At 35.9% G+C, this 16,685-nt stretch overlaps 2 protein-coding genes across 2 annotated transcripts in view; both read left to right on the top strand.

The window, feature by feature from the left end:
- The window catches only part of LOC118739087 (dual specificity protein phosphatase Mpk3-like), a 228,948-nt gene that overhangs the window by 69,274 nt on the left and 142,989 nt on the right, over positions 1 to 16,685 (top strand). The window lies entirely within an intron of this gene.
- Positions 2,150 to 2,905, top strand: LOC118739716. Its single transcript, XM_036471228.1, has 3 exons — positions 2,150 to 2,371; positions 2,532 to 2,699; positions 2,756 to 2,905. Exons 1-3 carry the CDS (start codon positions 2,150 to 2,152, stop codon positions 2,903 to 2,905), a joined length of 540 nt encoding a protein of 179 aa, XP_036327121.1.

Here is a 16,685-nt window from a genome sequence, read left to right as displayed (position 1 = left end):
ATGTATCGAATATTTTCCAAGTTTATTTGCCTTCTCGGCGAAATGTGTTTTAATGTGGTTACTTAAGGCAGATTAAAGTCCAGCGGTCATAAAATAGGCTTTAACTTGGCTTATAGAGTCTTAAGCCAAAGTGCAGAGTCTTTTATGGCCGCTGTAGAGCATTGGTGGGAGTAGTTGGCAGCGCTCCTGTGACTTACATGCATGTCGCCTTTTGAACCTTGGCGAGCTTATTTAGTGATATGCACTATGTAAGGCTTAAGACACCATTTCTTGCCTATAGCCGTTTCGCTGGAGTAAAGAGCAGCAATGATCTTTCTTGCCCGCTTCTCTACGTAGCGTTGACAGGTCCGTTTCCTGGCGAAGTTTTACGCAGTTTAATATTCGAAGTTTAAATAAGAGAATTTTAGTTTTCTTTTTAATGAAAACCGGTTGGAATTCAGTCCGCATTCCTCCGACCAGGTTCCCACGATACTCAATGCGTTCTACAGCAGTTCGACCAGTACTTGATGGTTTTTGGAAGTTGCAGTTAGGGCACCCAACTCCGAATGAATAATTCTCCGATTGAGGGGAAAACAGAGGTCCAGCCCAATTTGGAGCAGTGACTCTGCGATCGATTTTGGGAGGACATTATCAAAGGCTCCTTCTATATCTGGTAAAATACCGAATGTTATTTTTTGGGTGACAAGGATTTCTCGACATCGAAAAAGTTTTTATGGGGTTGCGGTTTCCTCAGATTTACCTGTAGAAAAGACGCGCTTGCTGTCAGATAGCTCGTTTGGATAAATCTTTTGCCGAATAATATTCTCTCCCGGATTTTTATAAAGAAAGAAGAAAGGCTGATCACTAGAAAATTATTAGGCTTCATGTGGGACGCTCTGCCACTCTTTGGTATGAAGACGACCTGCGCATCAATGCTTTTCGTATGTACCCTAAATTATTAAAATGCCTTGCAGATCACAGTTAGATTAGGACATAATATGTGAATAGCGTGGATGGGAGCAGCTCAATTTAATTTTTTCAAGAGTTTTTAAAAACAGCACACGAACCTTTTATTTATTAGCAAATGCCTTGATGCCTAAGCAATACATATCAAAGAACTAGATTTCTAAGCGAAGCGCACGAGAATAGCTGACAGTCGCCTCACATCTTTGGCATCACGATTAAGTATTTTGTTGTTACCAGCACCAAATTACTGTGAAATTTTATAGAGACAAAAAAAAATTCCATTGCCCCTCTCTTTTGCGAAGTTGGGCCAGTTGTAGTACATCCCGAATTCAGACAGATCCTTCTGCATATGCTCCGTCCATTGCGATCGTGGGCGCCCTTGCTTTCGTTGTTCAGCCTTAGATGTTCTGTAAATGATAAGATCATTTCATTACCGTAAGTAATCTTTGTATTTTTATGCGCTTAACTATGGCCATGTCGTTAAAAAGCTCGTAGAATGCGTCATCCTTTTTACTTCGGTACCCGTCGCCAACGTGAACAGGGTTCTTTAGGAAGTCCCAAAAGCCTTCACATTTTCGTGCGGTATCCGGTGCGCGTCTCGTCATATAAAAGAAGCGGCATGTTATGCTTAGTAAGTCGAGGTTATTCGTTCATTTTCTTGATAGGGCACACAGTTCAAAGAGCAAGTGCATCAGCATACAATACACAATATTGGCATGAATCGGTCGGCGATATGTCGAATTTATGTAGGTGACTTCTTAGCCTGCAATGCATTGTTGTCTGGTTCCAGTGTCTTTATCCGCTCACTCTTTTCTCTTTCCTAAGCTCGTTTATGATAGGGTGTACCCCTTTTAGTACAAATAGCCCATACATTACTGATATTATTACTACAGTCTTCCTATTCTTATTTCCTTCTATGACTTGTAGCCAGGTACTTAACTAACGTGACGTTATTGCAATGTTACCTATCCAATTAGGTGCTTATCGAGCTGCAGTGATTTTCCTCGAAAATTGTTATCAACAAATAATAAATGTCCATCAATGAAAACCTTTCACCACATTTTACACACAGTTAAAAATCAATGAACCATTTAAAATCAAATAGAGGCTAGACATTTACATATATTGGGCGCATTAATGGCTTTTAAATTATCGTTTATTTATAAAATATATTCCATGTGCGATTATTCAAACAGTTTGCAAAATGACTTTGTCGCAAATACTTTCTATATCAAGTTTGCTACTCGGATTTTCGTTGCGTACATCTGTTTCTATATCCATGATTAAATTTACAAATATAAAATGTACAACGCTCGACAAGTCGTTTGCCGATTTTCGTTATTGCAAACTCAAGGCATTGGCCAGAGATAGTGTTGCGCTTTCGTTGCGAATTGATATCTTTGAAGCGTCAGTGAATAATGTGACGGTAAGTGGAAAAGGTTTGTATTTTTTTGTACTAAAACAAGGCAACTTTTTGAGCCGAGCATTATTAAGTCCATTCTAGAAGCTGCACATTTTCTATTATGTTGTCTAATTTTTTGAAAAGTTTCATAACACAGCTATGTACATACTTGTCTACTCCGCAGGTACATGTGCAAACCTTCAAACGATTTAATGGCTATCGTCCCTTTCTTTTCAATATAACAACGAATTTTTGTGACTTTATGCGGCATAAGACGCGTTTCAAATTTTTGGACATGATTTTTAAGATTTTAAATTCATATTCAAATATCAATCATAGCTGTCCTTATACTGTAAGTAAAAAAATCTGTATGTGGCTTATCATTCTTGCTTCTATTTACTATTTCAGCATGACATTATAATCGATAAGTTAATTTTGACACCGGAGTATTTTCCCCTTCTTCCAATGCCATCGGGAGAATATCGCATAAATTTTGGAGTTGACGTCTATAATGATCCGAAAGCGATTGTATATATCTACGTTCTAATCTTAGATTAAATGGGTATGCAATTTTAAGGGAATGATAAATATACCGAATTATTTTCATTCAAAATACATACTGTCTTTTGAGCTGATAGACCCAAAAAATTATATGCATATGCATCAATTTGCATCAAAATTTTAGTGCCGTAGTTTTTGAAGAGATTCTGCCTTTTGTCGATGCCTTTGCAAAACCCTACACTCCAGGCATCGATCTTTATACATAAAAATCGTAACTAAATAACGTAGAAAATCCGGTTTTCCCAACTGATCGATGGGCGGTTTTGCAAAAGCATCGACGATATGCGTTCAGAATGATTTAATTTCAAAGCTAAAATTAAAGGCGAAGTTTGTTTGATCTTTCGGGATTTTCGAGACTTCTCGGAATCTTTTCGGACCGATAATTTTGTTTTGACTTTCAGGATTTTTTTGGTCTTCTATTTCTACCTTAAAATTAATAAATTGTTTTGCTCAAAATAGCACAAATACTTTAGAAAGGTTTCCGTTGTTCTGAAACCAAATCCGAGTCATAATTTTTCTGGTAGCTCAGGGCGATTTTGGCCTTTATTTGATGTTAGGTAGCTTCGCGATTACTTCTACTTAAAGTACAAATCTTCTTCTTTCGAAAGCCGCTGAGTTTGCCTCTATATCTTTTTTTGAATATTTTACCGAACTCAGCCGAACCCAGAGTCACGAAACGAGGAGATGGTACTCATGCAGCTAGAATGCTTAAAGCTTTTCGATGAGTATGCAATAACTTTGAAACATTTTGCAAAAACATACATATATTAATTAATTTTAGTTTTTAAATTGGCAGACAATTTACTTTACAAGACTAACTATATATTTTTAAACCCTGGAGATAAATTTATCCAAATGTATAGATGGCTGGTTTTTAACTAAAAATATTTCAATGTTCAAAAAAACTTTTTTTAGAAAAGTTGGCGACCCTTAAATGCATATTCATATCTTTTAACTGAATAACTTGTACTCGTCACCCAAATTGAAATATCTTGTAAAATTTATTGTTATTTGTATTGTATTGTATTGTATTTGTATTGTTAAAATTTTTCTAAATTTAACTTTGGCTAATTACCTTTTAATTGATAATATAATAATTTACAAAACTTACTATTTTTACACTTTTGAGAGATGGCATGTACTAGGGTGTTCAATTATTCGCATTTTTTTCAAACCCGGTTTTCCAGTTATTCGAAAAATGTCAACTAAAAAAAAACGGTTCCCAATTAGGAAATTAAGAAAAAACTGAATAAACCGGTTTTATTTTACAAAGGTAGTATGTGAAAAAAATTCACATTCGGTCTTAATTGAACTTTTCTCTGATTTAAGTAGCACTCTTTTGTAATGAATTTAAATATGTTCACATGTACTAAAAAATCTCGGTTTATTCGATTACCAAAATCCGGTTTATTCGATATCCGGGTTAATCGCCCTAGTATACACATATAAGCTCTCTTTAAAACCCCCTGCTATAAGAATTGATAAATTCCCACAGGAAAATGGCCCAGGGTGTTTCAGGCTGAAATATTCGCAATCTGAAACTGTGCAAAATGAAAACTTTGAGAAGGGTTTGAATGGCGCTTTTCTAGTTTTGTTTACAGGTAGCCAAATAGTTATCCGGGCCCTTTCAAACAGGACGACGACATCCAAGCTGGTTAGAGACTGCTTTGACACGCTGACAAATTTTGGCAGCTAAAACACGGTAAAATTTTGCTGGGTACCAAGACCGTGTTGGAATCGAATAAAATGAGGTTTGTGTTGTCTAAGTTAAAATCGCGATCTAAATTAAAATCTTTTATGTGAAACAACTTTTATGTGTAAAGCACGCAAATTAAATGGCGGGAGTTGAGCTGTCAAAATAACTGTCAAACAGTTCTTCGAAAGTTCGAATTTCCTGCTCCCAAATTTTCGGGGAATATGCTGCTCCCTGGCAGTTTCGAATAGGAGTATTTCATTCTCGAGAAAAGTAAAATCCGCGAGAAATGAAATCCTCGGGAATATTCAGAATTGGGCTGAATATGTCTTCATACCAAATTTGACAAGGGATGACGGAAAATCGTTCCACATTACATCACAAATAATATTCTCCATCAATACTTCCACATATTTGCCACGCTCGGCCACTTTATGCTCCATAACCATAACTGTCCGCCTGCCTGTTTAATATATACCAGTGATTCCCAAAGTGTTCTAGGTGGACCCCCAGGGGTCCATGGGAGACTCGATGGTGGTCTAAGTTGGCGTATAAAAAATATGAGTTGTAAGTGGGGGTCAACGAAAATGTATCTTGTTTCGATAGTAAAGAACCAAAATGGTTGCTTGATAGCCTCTTTATTTAACTTTAATTTTTTTGAGTGGTATAGAGTGCTCTTGACGCACTGCTGCACTTACCGTAACTTTGTGCTTTCATACGTGGGAAAGCCTTAAAGGCCACCTGCAGACTAAAAAGAACTGGATGTCGGTATAACAGTGAGTGGGGCGCGGCGAATATTGCTGGCGGCAGAGTTTTAAGCACTTGTTAAATTTTCAATGCTACAGGATAGTACGTCTCCATTACCTTTGTTGAAGAGATTCTATAATGTTGAGTTCCCTGAGACTGAATGCTGGTTTAATTCCACAACCGAGACCGGATTCACAATTTGTCGAATCTTCACTAATGGCTCCAAAACCGACTCTGCGTCATGATCTGGGGTCTTTTTCGAATTTAATGGGGATAAGCTTCACTTTTCTGTCGGGGAATATGCTTCGGTCTTCCAAGCTGAGGTATTTGCAATCCTCAAAGCCTTGGACTACGTGGTGGAACATAGGTGGGGGGGAAGGAGTTTACGTGTCTGCTATGACAACCAAGCTGCACTTAAGGCATTGGCCAGCCCTCTAACTACTTCCAAACTAGTTCGAAAATGCAAGTTTCTACCAAATTATGGTGGTATACATAACGAGCTTGCTTTACTCTGGGTGCCAGATCACCCGGGAGTACCAGTAGACATCTGACCATTCGACCAGAATTGGCTCAGAACAGATATTCCTCGGTCTGCAACCAGTTTTAGCACACCTACTTCGCTCAGCAATGACTGGGACGCATCGAGGGGATGCAGGTGGGCATAACCAATGTTGCCTTCAATCTCAGAAGGTCTTTCTAGTTCTTTGCTCTCACTGAGCAGAAAACATTCCATACAACTTGTTGGACTGCTGACTGGTCACTTCACGTGGCACAAACATCTGACTGTAATAGGCGTAAACGACAACTACATTTGCTCATCCTGCCTTGAAGAGGATGAGACGGTGGAACACTTTTTGTGCTTCTTGCTTGCTTGGTTGTTTGTCATCGAATTTTCTAGACTCGTTCTCTTCTCTATTGCCAGTTTCTGAATTAAAAGTTTGCCGCAAAAAGCTTAGCCGTTTTGTTGTTTCAAGTTTTGTGATTTAAAAATGTGAGTGTCAAATATTTTTAGCCTCACTTTAAAACTCGGAGCGATAGAAATAAAAATGATGCACAAATAAACAATTTTACAAATAGTCCACGTACAAAGTCATGAGTGACCCGAACATTTGATGAGTTTATGGTGAAGATAATGTAAATAACGCTAGGGCTCGAAGTGCTATTAAAAAATATAATTCCTCAGAGCGAAAAGTATTTTGATGGATTTACGAGCTCTATTTTTATAACCTGCAAGTGTGTAATCACATTATTTTAATAAATAGAAATAAAAAATAATAGAAATAAAATATTTTAGTTTTATTTTGGCCACTCCGAGTTTAGTTTTTGAATTCACCCGTGCAATACCCATGCACAAATTGTATCTAATTCATAAGAATGAGAATATTGGTTTTCATTTTCAATAATTATAATACCAAAATTCAGTGTCGACTTTTGTCCAGCTAGCTTGTTCTATTCGAATCACTGTGCCGCGATACAAATTTACATAGTTATATCTAAGCTTCACATTTCATCTTTTTACGAGCTTTGGGAATATTTAGAAATGTATCAGCAGGGGGTCCACCGAAGCCAGTATACTAGAAAAAAAGTTTGGGAACCTCTGCCATATACTCATCTCTGCCTGATTCGCAGCTTTGGTGTCGCTGTCCGCATTCGTAATCATTAATTCCAATGAATTCCGCTCAATTATCAGGCATAAGGCGTCGTTAATTGACTTGTGCACCATTAGTTAACTTATGTGACTCTTTATTAGAAGGCAGAAATGTTAAATGCGGCATGCAGACTGTTTTGCTATTGCACTTCGTGGCGAAATGCAAACGACATATATATATATGGATGCATATGTACGCACTGGTAATACAAACGAAAATAAAAGATTCTCTACGCGCCGCACAGTGGAGTAATTGAAAAAATTAACTTCAAAATATAAAGAAGTTTTTAGTACCATATGAGAGTAGATAAAATTCTTCATAACCATGTAATCAAATATTTGCCAAAAAAATTTACGGGTTTCTTGAAATATACTCTTAAAGTCGTCGCTTTTTCCTTTTTATGCGCGCAACGTGATAAAAGTGATTTGTTACTTCATATTTCCAAGCTATTTCTAAGTTTTTTTTAAAGATAAATCAAAATCGGCAATGTAACCTTCTGACTCAGGTATTTAGGCAATACAAAGTGATTTTATTTTCCTTTTACTATGGTACCAAGTATTTTATTTTTTAATGGAAGGATTATAAACCAGGGGTTTTTGATAGTTGTGAAGTATGTGGGATCAAGCAAAAATGTTTTCATTTACATATACCTTGGAGTTTATAGTTTCATTCTGTAAAAAAAAAAGTTGCGGAATGTCTGCGCACTTTTTCAGTATATCAATTTATATAACATAACCGGGTTAGTGAAATATACACGAAATTCTCGAAGTAGAACAAAACCAAATATAACAAGTGCAAGCTAAGTACAGTAAAACCCGCTTAAGTACCTAACCGGCATAAGTAACCAACATTTTTGCGCAATGTGAATTTTTGAATGTAATCTGAGGAAAATCCCTATCTTAAGTACCTCTCCGCTTATTTACCCAACCCGCCTAGGTACCTAAATTGTTCGTACATAATTTACCATTTTCCCCTTTTAAGTGATCTTTAAAAATTTCTAAAAATATTTACATATTTTGAAATTCAGTGGCAGCGTTACACACCTTCGGCAAAAAAATTCGAAAACATCAACGGTAATTTTTAGCTACTTGAAACTTGCACATTATTGCACTAAAATTGAATGGACTATAAAACTGAATACTCAAAAAACACTTCTGAGAAAAAAATTTTAAATTTTGGTGATTTTTTTCTTTAAGTGTTCTATAAAATCTTAAGCTTAGGTTTATATGGTATTTCTTAAGGGATGATTTTTTTTTTTATTGAAAAATCTTAAATAATGCCACGGTCTTGGTTTTAAACTACGTATACTTCATTAAATGTTCATGTTTTATTCAAGGATTTACATATTTATGCAAGTTAACAAGAAGATGTAACTACATCAATAATTATGTTCGCTTAAGTACCCGTATCGAGGTACTTAAGCTGGTTCTTTTAAGTACCCAACCCGCCTAAGTACCTCAAAAAGCTGACATTTTTCTTGAGGTACTTAAGCGGGTTTTACTGTAATATTATTGTATTCGTTGTTTGCTTAGTTACTATTTATTTTTATATATTTATTTTTTTTTGTACCCTACATACGGCTAAATATTTTATTGTTTAAAAGACGAAATTTTTAGTACTCGCAGGTATCAAAAAATATGTATATATTTATATACAATTCTGCACAGATTTATGAAATTAAATTTGGGTTATTAAATTTTATAATAATAGCTTAGTTTTGCAGTACCAGTTTAATGTTAGATCACGCAGACTGCGTTTAAATTGAACAGCTGGCCGACATTTGATTGGCTAATCTTAGTTTAAATCAGCCAGATCGAGCGTTTGAACTAAGTTTAAACCACAGCCGTTCACTGAAAACTGGCCTTAGAATGGCGTTATTTATTTGTCCGATGATTTATAGTGTGTATGTGAAACCGTGAAGATTGATATTGCGTATTTTTAGTGTTAATTGTAACCCTTGTTATTGTTTATAGTATTGTTATCTCTATGCATGGATGATATGTGCAGTGAATACAAATTATGATAGTGATGATATTTTTAACTAACACAGTTACGGGTAGACGGAGAATGACAAAATACCTCCAACACTCCACAAATATTTCATCCATGGGTCAGAGATAATATCCCACGCTTTGTTACCTATGATCAATTGTCAGAAGAATCTTTGGAAGCGCGAAACAAACACCTTAAGACCTACAAATCTTCTCTATTTGTCTCTCAAGTGCCGCAGAAAAAAGACGAATGAAGATATATTCAAAAGACTTTTGATCAGTTCCGACCCGGTTATATCAAGTATGAGAAAACTACCCAAAAATATGGGAGGGTTTGCCGAAAGAAGCAAAACATTTAATAAGTATGGGGAACGAAGATGATGATTGTTTTTATTAAAGGTTATATTTTTTGAACTACTTTCTCAGCTTAACAAAAACATAGAGACAATTTTTTACAATTCAGATTCATTAATGTATGGAAGTTACCTATAAAGGACATTTCTTACTACTTTTTCATGCACAATTAACAAAACAGTTATTATTACATTACTTGGCAACGTGAAAAAATTAATCTGCTCTATGAAGAAATCTTTTGAAAGTAGTACTTCCGTAAAGTGATGATGTTGATGATGGATATTGTGATGAAGATATTGATGGGGATAATTATGATAATGATAGTGATGATATTTAGTTTGTAATTAATGATGATTATGATTTTAACAAATTGTCATTAATAATAAATATTACTTATAAGAAAACCCACTAAAGTTTCACTTCTTCGCTCTTTGGTAATGTCATAAAAACCTTAATAAAAAAAATTAACACTAAATTATTTTCTTATTTACCTTTTTTTAATTTATTTGGCACTAGTTATACAAATACATCAAAATATTTTAAATTAAACGTACCTATGAATTGATCTCCAGTTTCAAGTTCGATTACTCCACTGTGCGCCGCAAAGCATTGACTGGAATACTAATTGAATATTAAACAAATTTAGTTACATTTCCATACATACTGACGCCCACATTTCTACGGAGAATAAAACGCAATTTAGCGACCAATAATAATTTCGTGGAATCAAGCGCGTTTACTTCCGGTTAACTTCCTATTCGGGTGGAGTTTTTTTTTTTTGCCATCTAAATAAAAAGAACATTTACTGTAGCGTTTGAGGAATAAGGAACGGCCAGGCATTAGTCAGGGTCTTTAGTCAGACATTCATATTTGATCCGTTATGAATTAAAACTTAGTGAAAAATATTGATGTTGAAATGATGCATACAACCAGGGCCGTCGAGAGGGGTAAATCCCCCTAGGTCCGCGCTTTAAGGGGCCTGAAATATTGTAACTATAACTTGTTATTATTTTTTTATAATGTAATTGCTCCGTCGATATAGGCTTTTATTATAAATATATTCCGATTCGTGCTGATTGTTTCTGGCTCTATAAATTAAAGAAAATGATCACATGCTTTTAAATTAATACAATTTATGTATAAGAGGCCCATAATTTTTCAGTCCGGGCCCGACTTTACTCTCGACGGCCCTGCATACAACCTTACTGTGAGCTTCTCGATTTTATATTCTGGAACCTTATCTGGCTCCAAAAGTTAGGCTCGTTACAGTTGTATGAGGACTAGGAAAAATTGTAAATTTTTAATGAGACTTTGACATTTGGGAGAGCTTGTCTTGACCGTAATTGGAACAACTCAATTTGGGGAAAAACGATCCTCTAAAAATTTGTTGGTAATATCCACTGTGACTGAGTTGATATGTGAGTTCAAAATTTCTCACTCATGCCATTGTTTTTGGTCTTGTTCACCTACTAGTTTCTTCGGCAACCTATCTCCAAGATTCGGAGCAAAAGCTTCTACTTAACCTCATTCCATTTTTAAAACCAATGGACCCAACTACAACATGTTAAAAAAGCTTGATTGTACCAGATGCGACTTGAAGAAAACCTCAAATTTACTGGCAGAGCTTGAATCTGAAGCAAAGTATTTTTCGCAGTCATTACTGTGCAGTGGTCTGTTAGGTTGAGGCTAAAAGACCAAGAGATACTTTTAACAATTGACTCAAAAATAAACAGAATTAGAGGGTAACCCGGCATAGAATTTTAGTATAAATCTGCCAGACTTTTACGAACAAAGTGCAGCTTTCTCAATTACAGTCGCTTATTAAGGCAAAGATCGGCTTAGTTACTATTCGTAGTGAGCTCAACTAATGACGGGCCAAGAAAAACCTCGGGTTCAAAAGGATCGCAATTAAGCTGGACATATTTAGGTATGCATATCCACGGACTGTATTAATTAAGCAGGAGTTTAAACTGCTTCAGTATATAGAACGTAACTGTGCCAGAGTAAAGCGGATCGCACTAGTAAGCTGAAGCTCTTCGCCAGCTGTAAGAGGTGGTTGGACTCCGATTATTATATCTTAAGGGCCGAGGGTTTATGAAAATAATGTGTCAGCCCGTCGGTGAATGTTTTCAGAGCCAGTCTGTTCATTGTCCTGTTCAAAGGTTTGAATCTGATCCGATATTTCTGTTTAGACGCGACTGCTAACACCAGGCGTCTAAATGCATGTTATGTACTGCTGCATGTGCAAAAATTTCCTTCATTAAATTAATGAAATTTATGTACATGCACTTCTCAACTGCCATGTAATAAAACTTTCTTAAGTTATAATTTGATGGCAGTTCAAAGTATGCTCGGCCTAGTCTGATGCATCCTCCAGACACTGCTTCCGGAGTCTTCTGCGGACTCTGCATGGTTTACAACCATGCGGAGGTGGTAATAGTTGATTACCATTGGCCACAGTGCCTACCCACTACTTTTTGGTCCAATAAATATTTTTTTAAAGACATACATGCAAACATACTGGTATCCCCTCTCTCTGAGTTATTCAATTTCATTGATATAACTTTTGTCGTAACTGGGAGATATCTCAACCTATGGAAGGTGTCGGTTTGGCTGTTTTTAATGGATGAAATCCAGCATATTCTACTTCATAAGCAAAGTACTATGCTTCCTAACTTGTAGATGCAGTTCGGGTCGCATCTGAATACTTCCAGGAACTGTTAGGAGTTCAGTTGTTTGGCATGTCTATAACTTCGTACACTTCTTCACGCAGATTTTGCCGATGTAGGTGGTGGATTTTGAGATATTTTTCCGGCGTATTTGATATCAACTTGACAGGTTCTTCGCTGCTATTTGGCGATTCTGCTCTTCGCCGGTTAGGGACACGAATTTCGATACGATACGATACCATATCGATACTTTTGGCATTCGATACCGATATTTTCTACTCGATAGTTTTAAGACGATATTTTTTGGAATCGAGTATCAGAACCCTAGTATCGTATCGAATGTAATAAACTCACTGTTCAATATTATTGCATAGTCTTTTACTTTAATACTAACTTTTGCAGCCCTGTAATGTTGTAATGAACATTGAATTGTTTACCTTTTGCAACCCTGTAATGACATCTGAGAATTGTATTTTTTGTAATAAACTCTCTTGAATTCTGAATTTTTAAAGAAAAGACACGCGGTTTTTTCACTTAACCTTAATTTTATACAATGATAATGTTATTAACAATTCTTCCCGATATAAATTGGGCTTTTAAGAGCAGAAATGTGTAATATAGTTAGGATTGCATGTGGTGGAATTTGAACCCGCGACTTCGGTGTTTTAAGACAACACCTCAATCTCTACGTGTTGTTACACAATCTAATCTGGCCACAACCACAGTCGTCGCGTAGCCCGGTCGGCGCCAAAATAATGATCTACATAAAACTATGTTCACATTACCAACATAAAATACTTAGTTTTGTTTAAAATACCTCACTAAATTAAGTGCGTTCATACACGCGATTCTTTATTTGTCTTGACAGCTTTGTAGCAACCCTGTGTTATTGTTTATTTAACCAAAAGAGATCGCGAATGTGAGTAATTGCGTATATTTTTATATTCTGAGTTGTTTGTGGTAATTTTTTAGATTTTAGATGAGTGATCAAAAGAGAAAGCTTCTGGAAATATTTTACAAACTACCACGCGCGATTATTAAAAACAAAAACGTCCAAACACAATGACATATCAGTTATGGGACAATACTTTTTTCGATTATTATCGATAAAATTAGAGCCGACACTGATTTGTTCGTGATTTGGTTCTTGGTTTAAGATAAACTACGTACTTTCAACTTAATTTACTGAGAGACTTTACAAGGCGAAATTACTAAGTTTGTACTTAATTTATGCGTAATTAAGATTGACTTCTAAATTACGCTAATGGGAACATAGTTAGAGTATGTGTTAAAATAATTTGACAGCTATGGTCCATAGCTCGTCGTTTTCATTGTGTTCGGGCTATTAATGTTGTGGCACAAAAAGGATCCCTACAGTTTTATGTCGACTTTGAACAGCGATTTTGTTTTAATGGGAAGCTGTTTTTCATTTTCAAGTTTTGAGCACTTCTAATCATTACACCACAGCGGCCTATATACGAGACCTATATTCATATAAATTTTTTGGATTTTGGTATCGATATTTGGAATATCGAGTCTTTTTATTCCGATATAAATGGGTACCCGATATTTTAAAAGCGATACTTTAAATGAGTACCATATCGGTACTTTCTGTTCGATATCGTGTCCCTATCGCCGGTACCGCACACAAAAATACTGTAGACTCTGGTGAATGTGCTGTAAATTTTTAGTGGGTATCTTGTAATTTGGAAAGTGTGTCAAAAGTGATTACTAAGTTTCTATGTTGTTTTAATGAAAAATACATTTAACAACCGAGATTTGTCAAACAAGTGGCTAAATACATACTTTGCAACTTTTTTAAGCAAATAATTCTAAAGTAACTAGTTCGGAAATAAAAAGTATTCAAAACCCAAAAGCGTTGAAAACTACAGTACAATTTTCAGGTTGCAACTTTATTTTTTTTTAAGTCATGCCAAAGTAATTAGTTGTAAACTAGTTCGAGAAAAAAAAAACAAAAAATATATGTAAGTTTAAAGGCGGTAAATCTACAAACAAAGGAATACTAGTTCTATATGCGTGCATCTTTTTCTGCGTACACTCCCAGTCATTAGATTAGCACACCCTTTGGATCCTCAGTATGTATCATATTATACGTGTAAATCCGGATTTAAAATTATATACAAATTTAAAAGAGATGTCAACAAAGGGATGTGCTATCCTAATGTCCTGCAGTGCATAAGTTAATAATATTTTTACATTTATTTGTTTGCTGACAGTGCAGCGCAATTATTTCCATATAAAAATTTTGTCGAACATACTTTGTATGGAAGGAAATGCATGGCATTGTCAAAAAAAAAAAATCAAAAATCAACGATATTTTGCAGCCGCTTTAAACTTGCATAGGCTACAAAACTGCAAACCCGAAATTTTTCGAAAAATATTATTAACTTATGCACTGGTGGTCATTATGGTAGCACACCCCTTTGTTGACATATATTTTAAATTTGTATACAATTTTAAATCGGATTCGCAAGTATAATATGCTTTATTTTTATTAAAAAAAATTAATGCTAAACAAACATAAGTTAATAGTAAAAAAAAAGTTAAAACAAGCTTTAATTTTTTGGTGGAGTTGTTTCCTTCCATCCTTCCACATTTCAAATACGAACCAAATCGGACTATAAATAAGGGGTTTTCAAACATCTCCACGCTTGCGCCACCTAGCGGATGAACTCATCACTCTAAGCTTGAAGTTTCAAGTTTCTAGCTCATCGGAAAGTTGGTTAAAAATTGGTTGCAAGATTTGACCCAAACAAACGTACTTAGCTACATACATACAAAGCACGCTAAATAAAGGCTCGTAAAAAGGAAAACTCAAATACTGAGGATCAAAAGCGGGTGCTATTCGAATGACTGGGAGTGTATAAAGTAGCAAACAATTTCTCCACACACTCAACACGTGTGTTGCATTTTTTGTCTACTTTGCAAATAGCCGCAATCTTGCACAAAGACCAAAAGTTGATCGACCACGCTCAATTTTATTTTAAATTAATTTAGCAAATAAGAATCAGCAACAACAAAGTTTAAACAGTTTTGCAATCTAAGTAATTGCAGCGCGACTACTTACATAAATCTAATGTAGGTCAATGGTGCGTAACGCCATCCGCTGTGCCGCGAGTCTACATACATATGTACATATGTGTCTGAGTCGCGAATTGTATTGCTCGTCTTTAATCTGTTTGACTGCAAATTCGCGCTGCAATCGAATGCTCAATGAAATTTCAACCTTAACTGCGTACAAATAATCAACCAACAACAACAAAAACCTTAAGTCCCAACAAGTGTGTTTCAACCACAGAGTAAAGCCACTGGTAAACGCCTAGTTGTATGCAATTATTTGTGTACATCTACATACTTACACTTAAATGAATTGAGCACGCGTAAGGTTGCGCGAAAATAAGTAACTGCTTCAATATACATACATATAGTACAAACAACTATTTATAAATATTAATGCGCTGGCAAAGCGTATCCAGCGCGACGCGATGCTGATGCGTTGAACTGAACTTGAACTCACGCTGGCTGCAAGTACATATTTATGTATGCTTGCAGGTACATTTATTCTTATAATGTATACTACATATATACAAAATTATATAACACGTGTAAATATTTGCAAGTATATATTGTGTATTATATACCTGCAAACGTACATACATAAAGCTTGTGCGTGCAGACGCGTGACAAGTACCGAAATCATTCATATAACACCCACACACACACACAATTCCACGCGTACGGTCGCGTAACCATTCATGAAATAAAAGCGCACCGTTCATGCCCCAAAACTAATCCAATACACACGCACACAGCCAAACATATATACATACACACACACAAACTATATATGTAAAGAGAAGCATACTTGCATTCACCTTACCGCCCGCCGCCCATTCGCACATTCTCCCACTCGCCAAACCATGCACGCGGCTAGCTCTGCCTGCGACAGGACGAAAATATCTATTTGATCTGCGATGTTGAGCTTGCCTCGAATTTGTGTGTGGGCTGCATTGAGTGAGCAGCATTTCAAATCTGTTGCCAAAAATAAAAACAAAAACACAGCGCTTAACAAAACAACAATATTGGTAAACCGTTAAAAGGGGAATAGAGTAAACATCGCTACCCCGCACAACATTGCTTCACACAAGGCCGCTTGCTCAGTCGGTCGGTGGGTCGGTCGGTCGGTGGGTCGGTCGGTCGATTGTTTTGATGTTGTATGGTTGAGTTGGTGGAATATCAATTCGTTGCGTTTATGCGGCGGGACTATTTGCGTAGGCGGAACCTTCGTTGAAGGACAACAGAGTAAATACATACATACGTGGAAATCACGTGAAAAGCAGTTGGGAAAATTTACAATAAACTATACATAAGTACTGAGACTTGGTATAGAGAGAATTCGCTTTCAAAAACTTCATAAATTTATACATATTTGTATTCATAAATACTGTATACAAGTACATATATAGACACGATGATTACTTAGGCTTGCGAAGGGTAGTGGAAAGAGAAAAATGCAGCCTTGTTAATTTTTTTCTTTAAGTTATAAAGTCAAGTAATTTTCTGTTGCAGTAAATTGCGAAACAAATTCAATGAATTATTTTCTCAGGGCCTTAAAAACTTTGACCTTTAATATTTCGAGAAAGAAAACTGCTT

The sequence above is a fragment of the Rhagoletis pomonella genome, unplaced genomic scaffold (assembly GCF_013731165.1).
Source record: "Rhagoletis pomonella isolate Grant_MI unplaced genomic scaffold, Rhpom_1.0 Rhpom_scaffold_00005, whole genome shotgun sequence".
Lineage (NCBI taxonomy): Eukaryota > Metazoa > Arthropoda > Insecta > Diptera > Tephritidae > Rhagoletis > Rhagoletis pomonella.
The sequence above is the reverse complement of the archived record's forward strand: the minus strand, read 5'-3'. Positions and strand labels throughout refer to the sequence as shown.